This window comes from Ailuropoda melanoleuca, chromosome 8 (assembly GCF_002007445.2).
Source record: "Ailuropoda melanoleuca isolate Jingjing chromosome 8, ASM200744v2, whole genome shotgun sequence".
Taxonomy (NCBI): domain Eukaryota; kingdom Metazoa; phylum Chordata; class Mammalia; order Carnivora; family Ursidae; genus Ailuropoda; species Ailuropoda melanoleuca.
The window spans coordinates 4,412,393-4,435,909 of record NC_048225.1 but is presented as its reverse complement, the minus strand read 5'-3'; the positions used below and the strand labels follow the sequence as shown (position 1 = coordinate 4,435,909).

At 42.4% G+C, this 23,517-nt stretch overlaps 1 protein-coding gene across 1 annotated transcript in view; it reads left to right on the top strand.

Moving 5' to 3' along the window:
* The window catches only part of GUCY1A2 (guanylate cyclase 1 soluble subunit alpha 2), a 291,079-nt gene that overhangs the window by 1,941 nt on the left and 265,621 nt on the right, over positions 1–23,517 (top strand). Inside the window, exon 2 of the mRNA XM_034665615.1 lies at positions 6,370–6,491. Coding sequence (XP_034521506.1) covers positions 6,370–6,491 — 122 coding nt within the window. The remainder of the gene's footprint in view (positions 1–6,369; positions 6,492–23,517) is intronic.

The window sequence follows — 23,517 nt, the reverse complement described above, 5'->3', positions numbered from 1 at the left end:
CTTTCAAGTTGGGAGGGGGTTGGGGAGAGTGGAAGTCTCTAAGGAAGTCTGGAAGCAAGGTTTCCAGGACCCTGAGGGGGCTAGCTGTTGTTGGGAAAAGGGTGTTTATTATCATCTAGTAAACCCTGAGTCAGGGGACCCGTCAGATGGATATCAGTGGGTCATATGCTTGGGGGGGGGTGGTGATTGCCAACACGTATCTTGGTGCGTAGAGAAAAGGAAGTTTCCAAAGGAATTTTTATATGTTAAAATAGACTCATAGTGTCCTGGGGGTTGGGCTAAGATTGCCTTTTGTCCTTAGCAAAGCATTGACATCCAGGCAGCCAGGTCCCTAGAGGAAGGTCACTCTGCTGGTTTCAAGGACTTGTCAGCGGGCTGTGCGTAGTCAGGAAATTTAATACTTTGTCTTCTGCCTTTGTTTCCCACATCAGGATGGAGTTCTCTAATTTAAGTCACTGCCTCAACTCCCCTGTTTGCTCTGTCTGTGTAGACCGAGCGTGCAGTGATTCGTGGCCCTAGAAGGGTCTTCCCTAGTTCTGCTTCTTGCAGACACAGCGTAAAGAAAACGGCACACGACTCAGATATGAAGAGGCTCTTCACGTGCGGCTGGTTCCAAAGAGACCTGCGAACCCGTTTTCACGGGGTGTGGGTCCTACTCGAGGCACCTGTGCTCACTGCCTTTATTCGTGCTCATGCTCATGAAGAGAAAAGCAGCGGGTTGGCAGCAGCGCTGTGACATGTGCCTTTCGCGACTGTCTTCAGTCTTCCGCCAGTCCTGGGACCCCCTCCCTCTCTCTGCACTAAGGCGGCGGCCGGAGAGCATCTCCTATGATGCGCTCTTGAATGAAGTCTCCACACCTGCGTGCTGTGCGTCTGAGGAACGCACAGCTCAAGGCTCTTTATCTCTAACCGCAAGGAATGTGTTTCTTCCAGTTAAAGGGATTTCAGGCAATTGATAAGACCAGCTGAGGATTAGTTTAAGTAGTTCTGGAGGGCGGGGTGAGGAGGGGACGGAGGTGGTTTTCCAAATCCCTGTAATGGGGCTTTGCCTAAGGTTTGTCTTGAAGTAATTCAGCTTTTAGGTGCCTTAGGTTGGGATCAGGATGGATAACAAGGAGTACTAGCCCCTTTTTTTAATTTTTAAAAAGAAATTAAATTTTTTAATTAAAAAGAAAGTTATTTTTAATTTTTTTAAAGAAAAAAATAAATTCATTAGCACAGTGTAATATTAGTTTCAGGTGTATAATATAGTGATTCAAGTTTTCCATACATCATGACAGGTGCCTCCTTCATCCCCATCACCTGTTCCCCCATCCCCCGCCCACCTCCCCTCTGGTGACCATCTGTGCATTCTCTGTAGTTAAGAGTCTGTTTCTTGGTTTGTCTTTCTCTCTTTCCCCTTGGCTCACTTGTTTTGTGTCTTAAATTCTACATATGAGTGAAATCATATGGTATTTGTCTTTCTCTGACTGACTTACATCCCTTAGCATGATACTGTCCAGCTCCATCCATGTCCAGAAGTGCACTAACCCTCTTTTTTAATTTCTTAAATCAGCCTCTAATCTCTGGCCTCCCAGCCTCCCTTTTCTCTCCTTTAAAACTGCCCTTGGACCTGCTTTATTTATCAGAGCCTCGGGATTGTCTGCTGCTCCTTGATGCGTTCTTACACCCGTAGTTAGGAGAAACTCTCTGAGGCTTTTTAGTCTCCACGATGTTGACGACGTGAATGCAGGGAGCAGCTGCTCAAAGGAACACACAGAGGGAGGATTGGGAGAGAGTAACCCGGGGAGCCTCTGTCAGGGAGTGAGACAGACTCTCTGCGCCCCAGGAACATTGTCTTCAAACATTGTTCTGTTCCTCAACTTGGCCAATCATTCATTCACAGATTTACTTACAGAGACCCATTCAGGTTGTCTCCACTGTCACCGTGGCTTCTAGATTCTTCCCACCCCCAATCTAGTGCTGTGGTTTCTACTCCTCTCAACGTGGTATGTCCACCACCGTGAAGTGATTAAACTAATTAGATCATGCCACTTTCTCATATCTGACGCCGGTTTTCAGATGTTAGCGTGCATCAGAATCACCAGCAGGCTTGTTAAAACCCAGGTGGGGGGACTCCACCCCCAGGGCTTCTGACCCCATATATCCTGTGCACGCAGAGGTTGGCGTTTCCAGCGGGTTCCCAGTCAACGCTGCTGCCGGACGCTGTGGGGCCAGGTATTATTTTGTGACATCCCTGCTTTCAACATGTTGTGACCTAACTACGATAGAGCAAAATCTGAACTGCTCTTGCAATCTGCCTTCGCTCCCCTCTTGGACTGTAACCCTCGCCCCTTCCCCTTTTCACTGCATGCCTGTCCCGCCAGGCATCCCTGGGTTTCTCAACTCCTACTTAGCCTCAGGGACTCGGCACGTACCATTGCATTTTCCTGGAACGGTCTATCCCCTTGGGTGCATGGGTTACTTTTCTTCTAAGTTCAGGTCTCTGTTTAAATGTCTTTATCTTCAGAAAAACATACTCCGCCACCCAATCTAGAGAAACCTTCCAGTCTCTACTTCATCTCCAAAACTGATCATTTTGTATTCTGTTCCTCTCGGTTATTCCTTTCCCTAGTGCTCATCAGAGCTTGTATTGTTGACTTCTCTAAATGCTTTACTTCTGTGTTCCTGTGCCTTTGTAATTGCTTGGTTCGTGGGAGGGACTAGCATGTTTTTTTTGGGGGGGGGTGAGTAAATGAAAGAAATGCACACTTTAGGTACGTACACGAAAATATGCATACAGTGGAAAAAAAGAGCTGATTGTGCTTGGAAGGGGGTATGAAAGGAGGGCTGGAAATTCTCTCCAGGATCTCCTGCAGTTCTGGTGCCCAGAGCCTTTCCTGTAGAGCATAAATTTTGCTGATTTATTTGCTTGATTTCTCATTTATGCTTACTGTTCTGCCGCTGTGTGTCAGATTGACTTCGCGGTAAGTTTCTTATATTTTCACATTTTTTTTTTTCCCGGTAAACTGCACGAGCGCACTCACCCGAACTGCGTCCTGTTGATGCAGAATCATCTTCTTGCCTCCGTGTAAAATGAGGAAAGGGGCGCTGAGCGAACATCTTCATGTTCGTCTCTGTAACTCAGGCTTCTAGGGGATGGGTTCGCTTCTTGGACAGTGTGGCTTGGAAAGAACAGTGGGAAACAAGAGGGGTGGACAGGAGGCAGGCCGAGTTCACCTTCAGAATTCAAAGGCACCAGGATTGAGGGAAGTCTGGTCTATGAGGACTCTTTCCTCTGATGTCATTTTTACCATTACGCTGTGTCCCTCCTTGTCCCTGTGCATTTTTGTCCTGTGGTTTAGAGCCAAGGGCTGGGAAAATGTGCCTCGGCAGTAGACAAAGCATGTAGCAGGTTAACTAGATTTAAAGTCAGATTCTGCCTTTGAATGATTTAGGGCACATGACCCAACCTTCCTGAGCCTCCATTTTCTCATTTTTAAGATGGTGATAATAGCAGGGTTGGTTGGGCTGACACGAAATGAAATGATAATGATAACATCAGGTCCTGTGATCATGTAAAGTACTACAGTGCCTGGTACACAGAAGTAATCCATATGTTCACTGAATCATTATTTTTGCCGCTCCTAGTCTCTGACTCCTCTGCCCCTCGGTGTTTGTCTTTCCCTGTGCCCTCCCACTGCGTTATTGCCCTGTCCTCCTTGAGTCTGTAGTTTAGAATCCTTTGTTTACCATCAGGAGCTAAACATGCTCTGTTCGCCTTCTAGCTGCAGCTTCTTGGTATAGAGAGTTTGGAGATTATATATATATATATATTCATGTAAATTTCTGCCTCTTGAGTGCCTCACCAGCCACTCTCACTCGTTTATGTGACCGCTGCCCATCTGAAGCTTCCAAGGATGGATTAGCATGACAGTGCAAAGCAGAGATATCTTTAAAACTACGGTTGGAAAACACATGATAATCCGGCTTCCTGGGATGTAATGTTCAATCATTATATGTTTTAAAAACTGAAGTATGAAGAAATATATGTTCAGAATCATGCTACTCATTTTGTACTTTTTTTTTTTTTTGCGCCAGAATAAGCATCATTATGCTAATATCACAGGTGGGCCTACTGCCTACCTCCTATTAGTTTGGGACAACGTTTCCTATAGTCATCTAAAATTAAATTCTGTTATTCCAATTATCACTGTGGGCCCCGTGTTTGTTTTGTACAGCCAACTCTCTGTTCTTTTTTTCTTTGGACAATTGAATAGGGATTAAGCTACAATAATTTCCATAGAACATGAGAAGTGGGTGAACCCTGATTACTCTGGGAAACAAACTTAATGATATTATTTTCACTGTCATGGTCAGATTCTGTGGCTATCCAATATGTTATCTAAAAAAGGCTCTAGCTTCCTTGTCATTTACATAGAGTATCTATCTGAATGAATAAAAACAATGTTAGAAGCTATTACCTATTGATCACTCTTTTTGAAGCAATGTACTGGGTACTTTACATCTCATTTTTTTATATAATCCTGACCATCTATTTCATAAGATCATGGTATAAAGCTCATTTTACAGATAAGGAAATTGAGGCTGTGAGAAAAAATACTTTGTCTAAGGTCATTCCAGTTAAAATGAGGGAACCGAATTTTACGAATAACCCTGTATTTGTCTGTTTTTAATGACTGCCTTCCCCATTCCACCATTTATTGAGTGTTTCCTGCATTCTGGAAACTAATAAACATTTTTGCCAACCTGGTTTATTGGGGTCTGATCTTGGTGAGGCATGTAAACACAAGGCCATGTTATTTTTTCTCTTCAGTCATTTCAACCATGCGAGGATGGGTCCCCTTTGATGCTAGCTTGGGCAGATTGCCCTGATTTCTGGGAATTTCCAGGGAGTATGAAGTCCATTCCAGATGAGTTCACATCTTCAGTCCCATATCCAGTCTCACCCTTCCACCCCTCTCTGCCTGTGTCAGCCTTGTCCTGAGGGACTGGGAATGCAGTGTACAGGGGGTATCCTGTGGTTTTTCGGTCCTGGGGTCCAGGCTGCCCCTTTCTGGGTTCCTCTATCTTCTGATGGATTGTATCAGGCAGGAATGAAATGGAAAATGGCAGAAGCCTTTTTAAATTCACTGATGGTTGGAACAGTCCTGCCTTGGCTGTGATGTCCTTAGGTGCATATATGGGTTCTGCCTTGACTGTCAGATGCCCCACTCTTGGCCCTCAGGATTGGACTCCACAGTCTCGCTGGTGGGATCCCTCTCCTGCTGGCAGCCTCCAGATAGGGAAGGCAGTCAGCGGGGATAACGAAAGCGCCCTCTCTTTCCTAGTAACTCCCTCACCCATGGGAAACTCCTATTGTTTGCCAAATGGAGGTATGGTAGGCTGCTCTCATTGTCTTCTCTCTTTTCCCTGTTAGTAACTCTTTCTGGAACCTTCTCCCTCAGACATTCATGGTGGGATGCAATACCCAGCCCCCAGTCTCAAGCAGGGATGGACCCTCTCTCCCCAGCTGGGCTTCTGCAGAAGACTTGTCCTTTCTCTTTTTCTTGCTTTTTCTTTTAGGAGAGGGGAGAGATGATAACAGCAGTATCTTCCTAGGCCAGTTCCTCTTCTGAGGATTGCTTTTCAAATTTGTTTCATTCCTTTGTTTTCGTAAGCTGGCAATGGCAGTGAAATGGCTACTCTTGGGGAATGTGGGAGCCTTAGGTACCTATTATTTTTAGCATTGGTGCCTTAGTTCCAATCCAGAGGCAACTGGAGAAGTTCCAGGCAACACCTGATGACACAGGCATTTCTTCATTCTGTCTTTTCAAGAACTCATGGCTGGGGTGGGGGAGCGGGGGGATCTTCATTTTATGAGGGAGGCAAGTTAGACCCACAGAGATGAGGTCACCTGCCCCGAGTATGAGATAGACAATGGTAAAACCATATTCAAGTTCTGTCGGACTCCAAATGCTTCCTTAGTGAATTTGTCATCCATGTGCCACATTCCTATCATCTTGGCTGTGCTGGAGGTTAAGACGTGTTTACTTTTAACACCGCGCCAATGCACCAAGTAAGTACCATGAATCATGCTCTTTGCTCAAGGTAACCCTTGCGGTGGAAACTGCGGGATCTTCTGGTTCTCCTCATTTATGTTTTTTCACACATGGCTTCCTTATTAATGATGGCCTCCGGTTCCCGGTCCACACCACTAATGCTGATGTTAGCAGTGGCTTATGCCAGAAATGGCGTCTAAAACCTGCAGTTATTTTAAAATGCGATTACACCAGGGCACAGACTGCGTGTGCTTGTGTGTATGCAGACAAGTGCATTCGCAGATGGTTTAAAAATGGTCTCTCTATGCTAATTTTGTTTTCTTCTTAGTTACAGGGATGCAGAAAGGAATTTCCACAATATCTCCAACAGATGCTCCTATGCAGACCATTCCAACAAAGAGGAAATTGAAGACATCTCAGGAATTCTTCAGTGCACTGCTAATATACTCGGTATATTAACTATATATTAATATGGGTGAGAGAATGCGGGGAAGGGGGAAAGTAAGGTATAAACATTTCGTTTTCTACTAACGGGAGGTTTAGAGGCGAAGGCAAATGAAGAGGAAGACCTTGTCTTCCAGTGGTTTAGTTTTGACACTCCTGGAGTTGTTTAAGTGCAAATGACATTCCTGCCATTGACTTGGAGGTTGAAACACGTAACAATAAGAATACTCACACTCCAGGGAGACCTGGAGTTCGTATGTTGGTTTTAGCCTCCTGTGATCCATATTTTTCTGGCTCTTAACCTCTACTAAAGTTGGGGATCTTCCTTTCCGAGCCCATGATTTCTAACATGTTAGGATTTCTAATATTACTATCGCTCTGCTGTTGGTGAGAGGCCGTGGTTGGAGCGGGAGGGCGAGGGGGGCTCACACCTTCTCACAGCGGACTCAGCAGCTCAGAGGCAGCCAGGCAGGTCATCTACTGAGGTCTTTGTCCGTGTGTGTGTGTGTCTGTCCGTCAGTCATGAAGATACTAGTGTTCATGACAGCAGGACGGTTGCTGGGTGCTCCCAAGGTGGCTGAGGGGTGATTTTAGAAGCTGCACCGAATCACGCTGCGTTAAGGTACCGTGAGCGAGCTGCGCTAGCTTACTGCCTGATGTTCCTGGTGTGAGAGCTATGTTGCGTTGTGTGCAAACTACATATCCTAGCAGGGGTATTTTTTGCCCTAGTGTCTTACATGAGTTTTTAGCTTAAAAAAAAAAAACAAAAAACACAACAACAACAAAACTTTTTCAATTTTGGGGGGAATTCCCCCCTTTTCCTTATTACTCAGACAGGAATCTGTGGAGGGTTGGTAGGGAAAAACAAATCTTAGTGACTGGCTCCGTGTAGACCTCAGAATCCCCTTTCCCTCAGGGTCCAATGATGAAGACTGGGCAAAATTGTTTGCCTGATTTTCTTTTCCCCTCAGAGTAAGTGCTTTCTTGGGAGACCTTGGAGTCCCTCCTACAAACAGATTCCAGGTGACCTCAAACCTTGAGTCTAGCAGATTTTTCTAAACATACTTGACTCCCAGAGGTAGATTTGGCTTTTACACTGGAGCCTTGATGATATCTACCCATTGATAATACTTTCATCCTGGGTAAACACAAAATATTCTGTTAAGAACATGGACTTTGGGATGCCTACATGGCTCAGTCAGTGAAGTGTCTGCCTTTGGCTCAGGTCATGATGTCAGGGTCCTGGGATCAAGTCCCACATTGGGCTCCCTGCTCAGCGGGGAGTCTGCTTCTCCCTCTCCCTGCTGCTCCCCCTGCTTGTGCTCACTCTTTCTCTCAAATAAATAAAATCTTAAAAAAAAAAAAACAACACAAAACATGGACCTTTTGTGAGGGCTGGTTTGTCTGTAATACAAGCAAAGGAGTGATGGACAGTGAAAAGGAGGAAGCCCAAGGTTTTACTTACCTTAGTCTTACTACAACTGCAGGGATGTCCTTCTACCTGAGTGAACTTAATTATCACAGAAGAAGAGGAATGAGAATAAATGGGGCATGGGGCTTGGCATTACCCAAGAGCTGTTCAGTTTTCTGATTTTTTTCCCAAGAATTGTCCATCAGTTTTGGGGGGGGGGAGAGGACCAGAATAAGGTTGCTAACTTTATCAAGTAAGGATAATTTGCCAAAGTGATCTTGTTTTAATGCCACCGNTAAGGATAATTTGCCAAAGTGATCATGTTTTAATGCCATCATTTTATAAAAGAAGGGACATTTTAACTCTCCCCCAAAATAGGAAGGCCTAACCTCCAATAAAAGATGGGCATTTAAGTGGAATAAATTTATCTCGATGACAAAAAAGAAAAGAAAAAGGAAAAAACCCAGCTCCATCAGTAACATTTATTTCTCTTGAGACATGGTGGGCTAAGATGATGCCCCATGAAGGGGGATGCATGAGAATCTTGGCAGACAGGTTTACTATTTTGAAAAGCGGTTTTTGACCTCCTCAGTTTGTAAATATTTCACTGCCTCTCACATCTCCTTGCCTTATGCTCCCCACCTTGGCAATGAGAAGGGGTGGGACATGTTCACAATAAATCTAGGAGGATGCTAAAGGCGTCCGCACTGGCTCGTACCTGGTTGTGCCCAAGTTTCACAAACTGTAGGTCCGACACTTGGATGAGACAACAACCCCCAGGGGGCACTGTTGGCCCAGCACAGCTCTGTGGCCTGTGGAGCTGCCTGGAGTAGCAGATCAAGTAGTGAGAAGAGCGGCAGGCAGGGTGCTTGCTGCCTGATGGTATTAGGGCAAGAGTGATTTTAAGTTAGGTGCTTATGGTTTAGAAGGTGACTCCACAGCAGGGTTTGGATTTCATAAATACTGAGTTTGTCTAGACAAGAGAGTGGCAGGCAGGGTGCTATCTGATGATATTAGGGAAAGAGTAGTTTTAAGAGATAAGAGAGATTAGATTTTTTTTAAAGATTTTTATTTATTTATTAGAGAATGCAAGAGAACATGAGCCAGGGGGTGGAGAAGAGGGAGAAGCAGACCCCGCTGAGCTGGGAGCCTGACGTGAGGCTGTATCCTGGGACTCCAGGATCATGACCTGAGCCAAAGCCAAACTGATGGACAATTCTTGAAGATTATTTAACCAACTGAGCCACCCAGGTGCCCTGAGACATTAGATTTTATTTTCCCCTTAGTAATAATNGAAGGTGACTCCACAGCAGGGTTTGGATTTCATAAATACTGAGTTTGTCTAGACAAGAGAGTGGCAGGCAGGGTGCTATCTGATGATATTAGGGAAAGAGTAGTTTTAAGAGATAAGAGAGATTAGATTTTTTTTAAAGATTTTTATTTATTTATTAGAGAATGCAAGAGAACATGAGCCAGGGGGTGGAGAAGAGGGAGAAGCAGACCCCGCTGAGCTGGGAGCCTGACGTGAGGCTGTATCCTGGGACTCCAGGATCATGACCTGAGCCAAAGCCAAACTGATGGACAATTCTTGAAGATTATTTAACCAACTGAGCCACCCAGGTGCCCCGAGACATTAGATTTTATTTTCCCCTTAGTAATAATGGATTCTTAAAATGTAAAAAGCATAATCCTTGTAGAACATAAATTTCTGAGGAATAAAACAAAAGGTCTGCCATCTGTTGAGCAGAGACTGGCGTGGGCCAGACAAGACATGATATGCCTGGGCGTTATCCGTTCTCTCCTGAGTAATGTCGTTTCATGACCCTTGCAGTGTAGACTGCCAGAGGACAAAGGTAACAGCTTTCCCTGTCAGAGTCCATGAAAGCTTTGTTTTCAACAAGTCACTGAACCATGACTGATCTCGGCTTGCCTAGATTTCCTCTTGTTAAATGATGTTTACATTCCCCTGTGCAGTCATTTATGAGAATGCAAGAATTGGTCAACTCCATGAATGGAAAAGCATGATACAAGAAAGGAAGCCATTTTTTGAGTGAGGGAGTTTGGCATGAGACTAGAGCGTCTCAACCAGGGTCAGAGAATCCTTCTAGGTGGATACCAGAGGGTGATTTTCTAACAGTATGGTTTACAGTCGTTGCCTTTGGGATGCGTTGTTAGAATACGGGTGGATTGGGATGAGGGAATGCATCCTTCTCTCCTCTTCTTAGCAAGGAGGTTGTGGTAGAGACGAGAAATGTGTGTGTTCACTCATCTGTATGTTACTTACACTTATTATCAAGAAAGATTGAAAGTCCTTACATCAGGAGCTAGGACTAGGAAGCCAGTTTTTCTTCGTTCAAGATGACCATATCTATCAGCTTAGTATGTATTCTGCTAGAGGGTTTGATCAAATGTCGGCTTTTCAGGTTGAAGTTTGCGCTGAGTGGTTGGCCTGCAATGAAAAGAAGGACCTGAGAGTGGGAGGAATCTTGCTGCAGAAAACCAGCTTGGCCTCTGTCCTGCATTTCTTCTGTTGCTTCCTCCCTAGGACTCCCTGCAAACACATGCGTGTTATGGAGTGGTTCATGCCCCTACTAGTAACGGGACAGAATTGTTTCCAGATCAACATGTTTCCATTTATTTCTCTCCCCCCCCCTTTTTTTTGGCTTAGAAACTGGTTGTTGCTATTTTTTGTCTCCTCATTTACAAATTAGGGATATTAAGTACAGACTTCTCAGGGTCCGCTATTTGCCTCGTTTTGGCATTCCGGCTGTCCCTTTGGTGATGTAGGACCATTCTCCAAAGAGGCTTTTAAACTCTGGGAAAGGCTAAACAGGGAAAGATAGCTGTGAACTCTGCCCTCCCTGCTGGAGGCTTTCTGTGTGAAATTTACTGCTTTATTTGGAATACATCTTCTCACCAAAATGATCTAATTTTAGTTGCCTGAAAAATTATGGCTTTTCCAGTCGTAATCTGCAAAGCCCATTTTTAGCTCCAATTAAAAGTAGTAAAATGTATTTATATTCTTAGGTGTGACACTGAGTATTTTCTTGGATATCAAAATGCTTGAATGGTGCAAGGGAGTATCTATGAGAAAACATTAAAGGATCAATATCGTGTTTCCGTGTTTGATGCTAAAGTGTTAGCACCTGGTCCTGTGGCTTGGACTTAAGTGATGTTGGGGGGACAGAGGCGGGGGAGGGAGAGTTAAGGGAGGACAATAAATTGCATAGCTTTCTTATATAATGCATTGCAAAATCAATGCAGGTTTTGGTCATTTGAGTTGTTTTCTTTTGGCTTTTTCTTATCAACAGAAGGACAGACACCAAACTACTTGTGTGCGCTCGGTTGTTTCCTTGCAACAAAGTAACCCTCTCTGTTCAGAAGGGCATCAGTGGTGTGTCTCCCTAAAAAGGCAGGGTGACAAGGGCCTTAATCAGCTTGGAGCAATGCCTTCCCATGGCCCCCTTTTAGCCTTGGAGATAGCAAAAAAGATGTTAATGTGGCCTTATGTTTGGTCCTGTACTTGGTGGGGCTGTTTCAGTTCTGGCCAGTTTGACTTCTGTTGAAGGAGCTGTGGGTGTGGCGGTTGGAGAGCATCTGTCTGGTGCTGTAGGACGGAGGAGACGGTGTAGGAGAAAGGTCCTTGCCCAGTAGGCTAGAAATCAGATCTGAGTGCTCTGGGTAATTCATTTACTGGGGACGGAGAGCAAACTGGGGGTTGCTGTTGCAGGAACAGCAGTTACTTAATGAGTATTTGCAAAGTGTAGTTGCCTGCTGCTTTTGCCAAGTGCATTTTCTCTCCAAATACTCGCAAGGACATGAACACTTAAAGAGTATTCATCCAACTTTACTCTCTTTTAAAGGTCTAATGGGAGAGTGGGACTTTATTGTCTCCAAAAAAACCTTAGCATGTCTCAAGTCAGAATCAGGAGCGATGTCATGGGGACATTCGTTGGGAGAGTGCTAATGAGGATGGAGGATCTGGCCTTTGGGGCTTGGACCTCGAGGCTTCTTCCTGGCATCAGGGACTCCAAAATACTCGGAATGCAGAGCTCTCTGTACGGCAGATGTCATTCCAGAATTATTAGCAGATAGAGAGCTTTTTGGTTTTTTTATAAGCAATAATTTGTTGTTTATAGGTTAACTTGTATGTGCTTTTCGGTTTATATCGTGATTTGGAATGTGCATTTAGCAGCCTTCTAAATGACCATAAAACTGCGAAGGATTAGGTATCCTTACTTAGGGTTAAGATTACTTTGGGGGTTTTCTTGGAATAACTCTTACACATACTCCCATTCACTAAACAATTATACGATTAACGTATTTAGAATCTTGGAGAACCAGTTGGTACAATAACCACTTAATATTTTCATTGATGAATTAAAATCAATAGCAACAGATACATTCTAATATAATTCTTGTTACTGTAACTTGGTAACCGATTCTCTTTTACTAAAAGTAAATCATGTCAGTATCTTTATGAAATGAATTAGAGTTAGGGTGTTTGGTGGAGACTCGATTTATTGATTGATTTAATAATGGTATTATATATTAGTGGTTCAGAGCAAAAATGAGCCAGAGTATTTGGGTTGAATTTGCAGCTTAGCTACTTAGTGGCTGTATGGATTGGAACGGATTAATCTTTCCCATACTTCACATTTCTCACTTTGTAAGATGGTTATAATATAACTACTTATCTCCTATGGTTGTTAGGAAGACGAAATAATTTATACAAAGTACTTAAGGCAGCCTGAGAAATAACAAATATTACACAAGTGTTTGCTCTTAGTATTGGATATGCACAGAATGAGGCTTGCATCAGCCCTGGGAGGTCTATGTTGCTCACTTTGTGGGTGAGGAGATGGATACTTTGGGATGATAACTTGGTAGGTTTCTTTGTCTGCCGGGAGGAGCCACAGAAGCAGGATTTAAACCCAGGTCAGTGTGATTCCAAACCTCTTGTTCTTTCCAGTGCTTCATGCTGCCTTCCGGACAGTCCTTGGACAGAGACCGACTTTCTATCCCCTCTCTCTTGCCAATTGCACAAGTCTCGCTGGGTCTGTGAACTGTGCATAAATATTTGACTTAGTTCATTACTGTTCGAAAGTGTACCTGGGTTATTTGCTTCTGCCTGACAGGGAGTATCCAAAACATTTCTCTCTGGTACTGAGGAGAGCGCAGTTTCTTCGTACTTTGGATCTTTTTCAGTTTAGAAATAGTATTTTCCTTTAGATTTCACGTGTTGACAATGCAAGTGAGGGGTGATGTGTTTGTCCTCAGGACACAAATAAGGTTTCACAGTTAAGCTGTTGTAAACGGTATGCCAGTTCTGTTGGCTCCGATTTGATTTCAGGCTCACCTTGGTATTTAGCTGGCTTAATATGTTAGACCTCACTGGCGGGGTTCAAAGCCTAAAGGTTGTGTTTCTCATGCCATTGTTTTTGTTTTTGTTTTTCTTTTAAACGGATGTTGCCTATTAAAGTTTCTGAAGACTGTCACACTGTCTCATTAAGAAAGTTGTTACAGTATCTCATTTAATAACATGAATTAGTAACACAATTTAATTCCTAACCAAAGTCTTGAGGAGCAGGTCTGTGTAAATTAGAAAGAACTTCTGTTCTCTTTTCTCTGCTTGCATACTTTGCCTGACGTGATTAGCTCAGGCAGGTAGGTCTGAGAAGGAATGAGACTGCTCAGGGGGGACACTGGCTCCAGTATGTGTAAAATAAACACTTCCATAAAAACGGAACCTTCACTTGTGCAGATCCGTTTTAGAAGATGGAAGTATGTTAAGAACAGAGATGTGAAATGCATTCTCTCCTCCCATAGATGATTCCTTTTATTTCAGGAGCATTTTCTTCTGAATCTTATGACCAGCCTTTTCCCAATTGTCCTTCTTGTTCCTTTAAAAAAAATTTTTTTTGTCGTCTTTGTTTCTCTCTATTGCATTGTCTCCCCATCACAACCAACTCCATCTGGCACTTCTTCTTTGCATGGGAGGGCAACTTCTCACATCCTAAATTCCTCAGACTGTTATTGTCATATCTCCTTAGACTCCTCTTATCTGTGACAGTTGCTCAGATTTTCCTTGTTTCTGATGACCTTGACAGTTTTGAGGAGTACTGCTCAGGTCTTGGAGTTGTCTGCTATGTCCTTTGACGTGTGTGTGTGTGTGTGTGTGTGTGTGTGTGTGTGTGTAAGTAACATTTCTTCACTTTCTAGCACTACAAGATGCTCCAGGTTCATCTTGTGTATTTTCTGCTCCAGTCTTAGAATCAGCTCTTTATCCAAGGAGTCATGGTTCCTTTTACTGGAGAATGGTGTTACAACCCAAAATCTGGGTGCCAGGAGTACTATTGCTATTGGGTTATTCTCGTTTCCAAGACCTCTCAGCTGACAGAGCAGGGGAATACGTATGTGCATATAAGTCACGTGTATGTGCTTATCCGTAAGTATTTCTGCCTGTGTTCATCTGTATCTACATTTTGCTAAATGTGTGTCCATAATGATCTGACTGTAGGGATCATTCTAACTTTGTCCCCTTGCTTGTCTGTAACCTCCTACTACACCGTTGAGAAACTTGGCTCTCGTTAGCCATCCCAACAGTCCACTTAATAGCTGGATTGCAGTGTGCATGTAGAGTTGTTTCAGATTTGTTAATACGTACACCCATGGGAAAAGATTTTATCAACTGGAATACAGCGTTAATGTCCATTTTTGGAATATGAAGTTACGTACGGAGTTTTAGGGACTCCACTCACTTCCAGTGTTACTTAGGTCAGCACCTTTCTCCTCTGCCACCTCCAGTGAGGTGCTTTTCATACGTTCGTAATACAGTAACATTCTGTTATCACATACTTAAATCTGTCCTGTGATTTTTGTGGTATCCTAAAATATATATAAATATAAATTATATAACAGTATATAATGTATTTATATAAATGTGTATGTTAATATATAAATATAAGAAGTGTATATTTGCATACATTAAGGCTTACTTTTTGTGCTGGAAAGTTCTGAGTATTGATCAATGCATAATGTCATGTATCTACCATTGCAGTATCCTATGGAATACTTGAACGGTCCTTAAATAAAGTCTCCTATGCTTCACCCATTCAACCCTGCCTTCCTTTTTGCATCAAAGCCCTGGCAAATATGGATCTGTTTGCCTCCCTGTAGTTTTGTCTTTTTCAGAATGTCCTATAAATGGAATCACACAATATTTAACCTTTTGACGTTGGCTTTTTTTTTTTTTTTTTTTTTTTTTTTTTTTTTGCTTAGCAGTAGGCATTTTAGGATGAAGACACGGCTTTGTGTGGCTTGATAGTTGATTCCTTTTTGATCTTTGAATAGTATTTCATCATAGGTATATACCACAGTTGGCTTATCCATTCATCTACTGAAGGATGGCTTGGTTGCTTCTGTTTTTGGCAATTACGAATAAGCCTCCTGTAAACACCCAACTGCAGGTTTTTATGTAGACTTAAGCTTTTGATTTAGGGCAATACCAGGAGTGTGATCGCTACGCGGGGTTTATTAGCTTTGTGAGGAACTGCTGAGGCGTCTTCCAAAGTGCTTGTACCGTTTGGTCTTCATCCGATCCAGAAATCGGTATTGTCACGTTTTTTTCTTTTTTTTTTTTTTAATTTTAGTCCTTCTAATTGATGTGCCTTTTCCCTTGAAACTTTAATAAATAACACCTGCTGTCTGTCTTCTTAGAATTTCAACATATACAAAGGAGAGTTAAGAATTTTGTTTTCTTGCTTTGTCATCCTTTTCCAAGATCTTATGACTGAATGGACACATTGCTTGAAAAATTCTTAATCAGGGCAGAAATTGTCCATGGTACTAATAGGTAGAATCTTTGTTTGGTTTGGTAAAGATAAGTCCCTGGAACAGAGTTAGTTAGAAATCTTTTAGGAATTTGGGGGTAAATTTAAGTGCCATCATTTGTAATCCTGTTTGTTGGAGCTGTTCCAAATTGAAGATGCCCACAGGCAGTCTTAACATCTTACGTTCTCCCAGCCCCCAGAGGGCTGTAGTTTGAATTCTCTTCAACACTATCTGTGGCCAGTGAGTAATTTTCTTAACCTCCTATTCATCGGTCATTCTCAGAAGCAGGTTTCTCAAGCCTCTTAAACAATCTCCCATTACTCTTCTCAGGAGATAGTATCACTTCCAGTTAGTGTCTACAACATTCCTAACATGGGAACAAGTTGGGTCTGACTTGGCATAGAAGAAATGGAAGCACAGATGTCAGCTGGTTGCAGGGGGTTACCCTGTTAGCGCATGGGGACTGCGGCAAGATTGTGAGGCTCCCACGTGAAAATCTGTGGCATTGTTGACTGACCCCTCCACTGCCTCTATGAGAAAAGAGTAATGGCTATTTTTGTTGTTCCTCTGAGTTAGAAAGAAGCTTATTCTTTCCTTACTGTGTGTGAGAGAGGAGTGCGCGCCCATAGCATTGCCTATGTCAGGCTCAAAGCCCATTTTTGTTGCCATCCTTGGACCCATTTCATCGTGATTTGGCACAGTTCCTTTTTTTTTAATCTAAATACTGTGTTTGGAGCCTTTTCACCCAAATGAACACACCACCTCCCCTTCTGCCTTCACTTTTTCCTTTCTATATGATGACTTTTATTCATCAGACCTGTGGGTCTACTTTTTTAAAAAAATTTTTTAGTACCTTATGTTCTGTTTTCATTGCACTTTGCTACAGAACTCTGACTCAACTATACATTTTGATAACATGCCCTTTAATTATCCTGAAAATTACTGAGAAGTAAGTAAGATTAGAATGAAATTCAAACATCCTAGGTTCTATGCTGGAGAAGTTGTCATTCTTACTGCCTTGAGTTCAGATCTTGAGGCAGTGTTAGGTGTTCTTGACAGTATTTCTATGAGTTATTTAAATTAATTTGGTGAGTTGAGTTTTATGAGTCACGATAAAAATGTTACTCAAATTAAAGCTTTTTATGTATGGTACATTCCGTTCATTATCTCACTGTTAGTCTATTTTTAAAAACCAAAACTATTAGTCTCTCTGGATTGTTGTTTGTGAGCCTGCCCAGTTAGAGATGCCCACACGTTTTGTTTTCCATGTGGGGATCTAGGGAGGATTCTGGATCCCAGATGTTTTTTTTTTTTATAGGTGCTTAGAGTCCTTTTTGCCTAATTCCGTTACCCCTAATGATAGGTCGAGTGATAGGAGATCCATTTCAGAGGTAGCATGATTGAGCCCAAAATTCCAATTTCTGGTGTATCCTGGCTTTTTCCTCTATTTTGACCAACTCTGGTCTTAACTTTGAAAGAAGAAATGGTAATTTCCCTGTGTGGAGATTGGAGATGTATATCTGGAAATACCAGCCCCCTGTGATAGACGTGGATTTTATTGTAGCCCTTGTGGGCAGCATGTAACTGTTGGCCACCAGTGTTACCATCCAGATCTGGTTGGGGTGGGTCCTTGGGGGGAAAGTGGTTGGGGACTGGAGGATTGGGCTTCACTTACCACATGGAAAATGGGAGCCAGAAGAACCACAGTGGTGAGTTCCCCATGGAAGAGATGAGTCATGATGGCGTACGGATAGAGTGTTACCTGAAGTAAGGGAAGCATTAGTGACAGATGCAAAAAGAAGCCAACAGAGCACTATTAGTCCATTGAAGAAAAAGCAGACGTGATGCTCATGAGCAAGGGCACTGGGGTCATTCCTGACTCCTACACACTGGCCAAGATTGAACATTGTCCAGAGCTAATGAGGAAACAGAGGAAAAGCCAACTCTGAAAGCATTTTTATTTTAACATTTATGAATTTATACTTTTGTCTTTGCTGGGGGATGTGTTTTGCATTATTAATTTGAATCCTAATCCCAGAAGCAATTATTTCTACTCCAGAGTCTAAAACAGTGGATTCCTGTACTGATGGTACAGTAGAATCATCTGGAGACATTAACCAAAAAAACAACAACAAAAAAAACACAACAAAGAAACCAGCCTGCAGACTGTTATACTCTGTAAATACCAGATACTCTGATTCATCTAGGATGGGGACCAGGAATTTGTATGTTTAAGAATCAGCTCCCCAGAGAGTTCTCATGTGCAGCTATGTCTTGATCCTTTAATTCCAAGGCTAACCCTGCCCTTGGACAAGTGTGCTTATTAGGACACTTTGTTGAATTCATAGGGAATTTGATACCAAGTTACGTTTCTGCTAGCAGAGGTTCTAGAATCTGGGTGTCTATTTCTGTCTTCTCTCTGAGAGTGGTTGCGGCCTTGTACACCACTCGGTTCTTTTCACTTATTCTGTTTCTCTTTAGGACTTTGAATTCTGCTTCTGAACCCTAAACAGGAACTGGGCCCTGCTTCCATTCTCTGTCCTTTGTCTTCCAGGTAAAGGTTTAATGCCTCCTGCTAGATGTTCTCTGCTCTAGTCAAGCTTGCTTTTTTTTCCCCTTTCTTTATCTCTTTGCCAGATCAATTTGATGCTGAGGGCTGCTGGCTTCCACTGCCCCATTTGCATAGCACGTTGATGATACCATGTTTTTTCCCAAATTGTTCTCCTGTCTCTGTGTCAATGTGCATATGAGTTAAGGGTCAGTTCTCCCTTTCTTCACCCTACAACATTAGCTTTGCAAAGACGTGTGGTACGTTGTTCATCCAATGTCAGAAATTGTAGGTTTAGTAAATGCCAGCTTTAGTAACCTTTTTCTCTCCCATCATACTAGGGCCAGAAATCCTAATAATCACCAGAGGACAGAGTGGGGCTAGGGGGAGATTGAGTGGGCAGGAGAGTGAGTTCGCAGCTGCCGTGGGAAGCAGAAATTTACTCTTGTCTGTGAGCTTTCATAGAGCAGAATCATCGTAGGGTCGTCACAAAGAAGAGACCGGGAGGGATTTCAGCCCTAGCAGCCGCAGAACGCAGTGACAAATGATCCTGATTCTCAGGCATTACTGGCCGAGCCACTGGTGCCCAGAAACATTTTGACTGGAGGTGCCCCCAATTGCCATCCATTTTCGACTTTTCCTTCTGTTGCTCCCGAATCTGGGTACCTCCTGCAATGTCTGGCACCTTTTACTTTTCTGTGCATCTGGTCCACCACACTGTTCTTCATTTATCTGTTTGTGGGTTTGCTTTCACACCCTTTCTTCATTGTTCTGATTCTTGGTCCTACATGTTAATGAAAAGAAACAGTGTAAACCTGCCAAGCATTTAAAAATTGGCTTCTCTTAATTTGTCGTTATTTTCTGCTTTCGTGTCTGCTTTAAGCTTGTTTTAGATGGCAAATTAATCAGGAGACTCTAATGTTGTAAATCTATAAAACTTATTTAAGACTCTCCGTGATCATTGGGATTTGAGCTGGGCCAAACTGTATTGTTGTTGAACTACAGGAAAGGGTTTACTAATCCAGAGATGTGTATAGAACATTGTAGAAAATGTTTGTCTTATGCAAGAGTTTGCAAGTATTTTGTTGCATCAGTGTGAATTTTTAGGTCCCATTCTAGGTGCTGGCGATCAGCAGGGAGGAAAACAAAGTGGGGAGATGGACTACAGAAACACCCAGTTAACAAAAACAGTACCTTCGAAGTGATACGTGCTGAGAAACCAGACCATGGAATGTACAAGAGGGTGGGAAGGGCTTAAATTATTAATATGCTCATAATGATAGTTTTTAATTCATTTAAACAATTCTAATAGAATTTCTGTGTGACTAGAGGGTTTCAGTGATACTTCTGGATTCAAAGTTTCAGGAATGAACTTTTTTTTTAATCTTTTACCCTAAAGTAGAGGAGGGCGATCAGAGTTCGGGTTTCTCCACTTGTGTCTCAGCAGCCATCACCTCGGGGAGGAGGCAGTGATGCGGTGTCCTAGTATTTGGGCAGGAAGCAGTCCCAGCGGGTGTCCCCATGCCACAGATCCTGAGTGGGTACTCTCTGTCCCGTGCCTGTGAGGCTTCTAGAGATCAGACCGTGATGAAGGCAAATGTGATCTCTGCTCGCCCGGCACCGTCCGTCTTAGGAAGCTCGTGCCCAGACCAGATGATGTGAGGACTAGAACTTCTCTACTGAGTGAGCAGAACGAAAGGCTGCTTGTGTGTGGCCATTGGAAAACAGCCATTCCAGGAAAAGTGGGAGCATCACCCCCAAAAAGGCTGAGAAATTTGGAATTCAAAATTCTTCTGTGTGATAATAGGGGGAACCCCATTAGAAAAAAAATGATAAATCAAATGCATCCTTAGGCTCTCTCCTACTCATTCTTATTATGTCTCTCCACCCACAAATACCCATATACCTATGTATGTACTAGAGCATATCTGTAGACACCCATGTGTGTACACACATACATAAATTATACAGTGCTTTACTGGTCATAAAAACTTCCTCTAATTTTTTATTTTGTTAAACTTTAAACTCTATAGTTGACTAGTATCATCCCATTCTACAGATGAAATCATTAAAGCGCACATTGTAAGTGACTTACCCAAGATCCCTTAGCTAATAAATGATTGAGGTTGGATTTGAATATAGCTTTTGTAACTATAGAAAAAGAAACCTCGTTCTTCTTACCATATCACGTCTTTTGTTTTTGAAAATAGTAATTTTAACACATCTATTTAAAAGAACCATCTGTTTCTTAAAAAGCAAGAACAAAAATGAAAAAACCCCAAATCAACGTGTGTGTGCACACACGTGCACGTGCATGTGTGTGACTGTAAACTGCTGTATAGTACTCTGTATTACTTTGGCCAACTCCTTGAACTAAAAGACGTCTTACAAATAACCTTTGCTAATGATGATTCTGGCTATGGAAGTATCTTCCTATTGAGATCGGAAAGAAAAGGGGGATCCAGAGAGCAGGGGTTTTGAATTGATAAAGAAGGGAGGAATCCAGCGTATCCTTCTCCCTTAGCACATTTCATGCTGTGCTTCCTTATCGTCTGCACACCTTTCTTTTCACCTGGACTGCGGGTACCTGGTGCTTGGGTGCTATGTTTAATCTTTTGTAACCATCCCAACAAGCCAGGGGGCCCGGAAGGGTAGGTGTCTGAGAAATAGTGCTTGAAGGACAGACTGAGGAATTGTTCCAGAGGAAGGAAAACTAAAGACACAAGACAAATTGAGTGAATAATCCTGTATTGGATCCTGTACTAGGAAGAAGCTATAGAGAACATTATAGGGACAATAAATAAAATTGGAATATGGACTGTACCAAAGTTATATTTCCTCATCTTTAAAATTGTTCTGTGGTGGGCGTCTGGGTGGCTCAGTCAGTGACCGTGTTTGCCTTCGCCTCAGGTCATGATCCTGGTGTCCTGAGATCGAGCTCTGTGGGGGGCTCCCTGCTCAGTGGGGAGTCTGCTTCTCCCTCTGCCCCCTCCATCCCATGTGCGTGGACTCTCTCTCTCTCTCTCAAATCTTAAAGAAATAAAAAATGAAATTGTACTGTAGTTATGTATAGGAGTTTCCTTGTTAGGAAATACACACTGAAATATTTAGGGGAAAAAGGGTGGATATGTGCCATTTATTGTCAAATTGTGTGCGTGAGAGAGAGAGAGAGAGGAGAGAGATAGGGGCTGGGAGGGAGAGAATGAGAATAAAAATAGATGGGATAAATTGTTAACAAACTGGTGAATCTTGTTAAAAGAATATAGGAGTTTTGGGACTATTCTTGCAGCTTTTCTTTAAGTTTGAAAGCCTATCAAAATAAAATATTTCCAAAAGCTGTGGAATAAAATGATAATTAAGAGAAGTACAAAGGGACTTTCTATTTCTATTTGGTTGTAGTTCTAATTAAAAAAAAATCCAAACCTAAACTAAAACACATGAATGAGTTAAGAGCTTGTAGTCTATTTTCATATTTCAGTGTGTTCTGTTTTTTCTAATATCAGCCATACAAGCACCAAAGTTTATATGTATAATCAGTGTCCACATGGAAGCCCATCTATGGAGGGTATTTCCTCAAGTTTTGTGGTCTTACTTATTAACCTGATGTAGTCCCAAGATAAGGACCTTGAAGATGAAATTAGAATAGCTATCTGGACATAATCCCACTCTGTTGATCTAATATTGCCGAGAATTGAGAGCAGAATGTGTGATTCATGCCTCTGAATCCCAGATCATTTTATTGTTTTCCCACATAGAAAAATATTCAAGAATGAGAGCATCCGTTTCCAAACAATGAAATGATAAAAGTGCTGACTGCTCGTATGGCTTGTTACGGACTCTCCTGGTGCTTTAGCAAATGACATCTACACTAGGACATACTTCTTTCTTCTTGTAATCCTTTTACTCTTATGACATTTCTGGACTTCCCAAATACTTCAACTGAATTCAAAAGCCTCATCAGTCATTGACATAATCTCTTCTGTAGACTGTGATTTTTTTGATTGTTTCCCTGTCATTTTATATACTCAGGGTAAATTATTTTTCACAGTCTGTCATCAGTCATTAGATACTATTGCCTGTGCTATTTAGCAACAGTGCTTTCTGTCTCTCTCTCTGGCAGTGTAGACAGTGACACAGAATTTTCACCTGAAGCAGGACATCACGCTAAGTAGCTGTTGAATGTCTAAGTGGAGTGACTAGGAGTTTAAAGTGAACTATTTAGAAGGTGGTGGAAAATCCTGTGACCGTGACTATCTATGGTTACGATTCCCACGGCCCACTTGTTTAAATTCATGACTGCAGATGCTCATTTTCTTTATTGTTGGACACATGGAGTACTTTCTGAAAACCGTATCCATATTAAATACATATCCATTTAATTCTTTAAAATCTTAATTGTTGTATAGAAGTGTACTCTTATAAAATGTAGTGATTTATTCTCAAGTGTGAAACTTGTTTAGGATCATAAGCAAACTTATGAGGCAGATACATGTCATTTCATGTTTTCTTGGGTCTTCTTAACCATCCCCTCCCACCCAACACCCACACACACACATTTTCATGCTGTTACATATCTCACAGTCTTGATCCCTAGGGGGGACAGGTTTTAATTAAACGATGGGCTGGTGGGAGGCGGAAATCCAGGTAACAGTAGTACTCACAAACCAGTGTCCTGTCTCCACGTGAGTATGGAGGGAAAATAGGAGGGACCTGTGGGGTAGAGTTACCACGGAGGAGCTGGCCTGCTCTTGGCTTCCTTCTCGGGTTATTTACCCAAGTATTTGGATAGTTCTGGTGAGTGAAATAGGGATGTGAGCAAGCTTTACTACAGCATAGGTTCTGTAGACAGCAGAAGTTAAGTTTATTGGTTCACTGTTTGTTTTAAAAGATCTCCCACATTGTGAGATTTGCACTTAGAACAAGGTTGCCATGGTCACACAGCTTTAAAAAAAAAAATCTATTGCCTTTTATGGCACCAGGCCAACCACTTCATTGTCAGTGGGATAGAAAAAACAAACTAAGTTGACCGTTGACATCCTTCTGGGGGCTGGAAAGGAAATAGCAGTATTCTGGTGAGTCCTGGGAATGGGACAGAGAGAGAAAAGCTAGTATTGGCTTTTTTTTTTCTTTCTTTTGATTATGACTTTTTCTACAGTGCACTAAAGAAGTTGCTTTGAAAAGAACGTGACATCTTTCGTTGAGGAGAAATTTGAGATCTTACAGCTCTGTAATACCTTCTT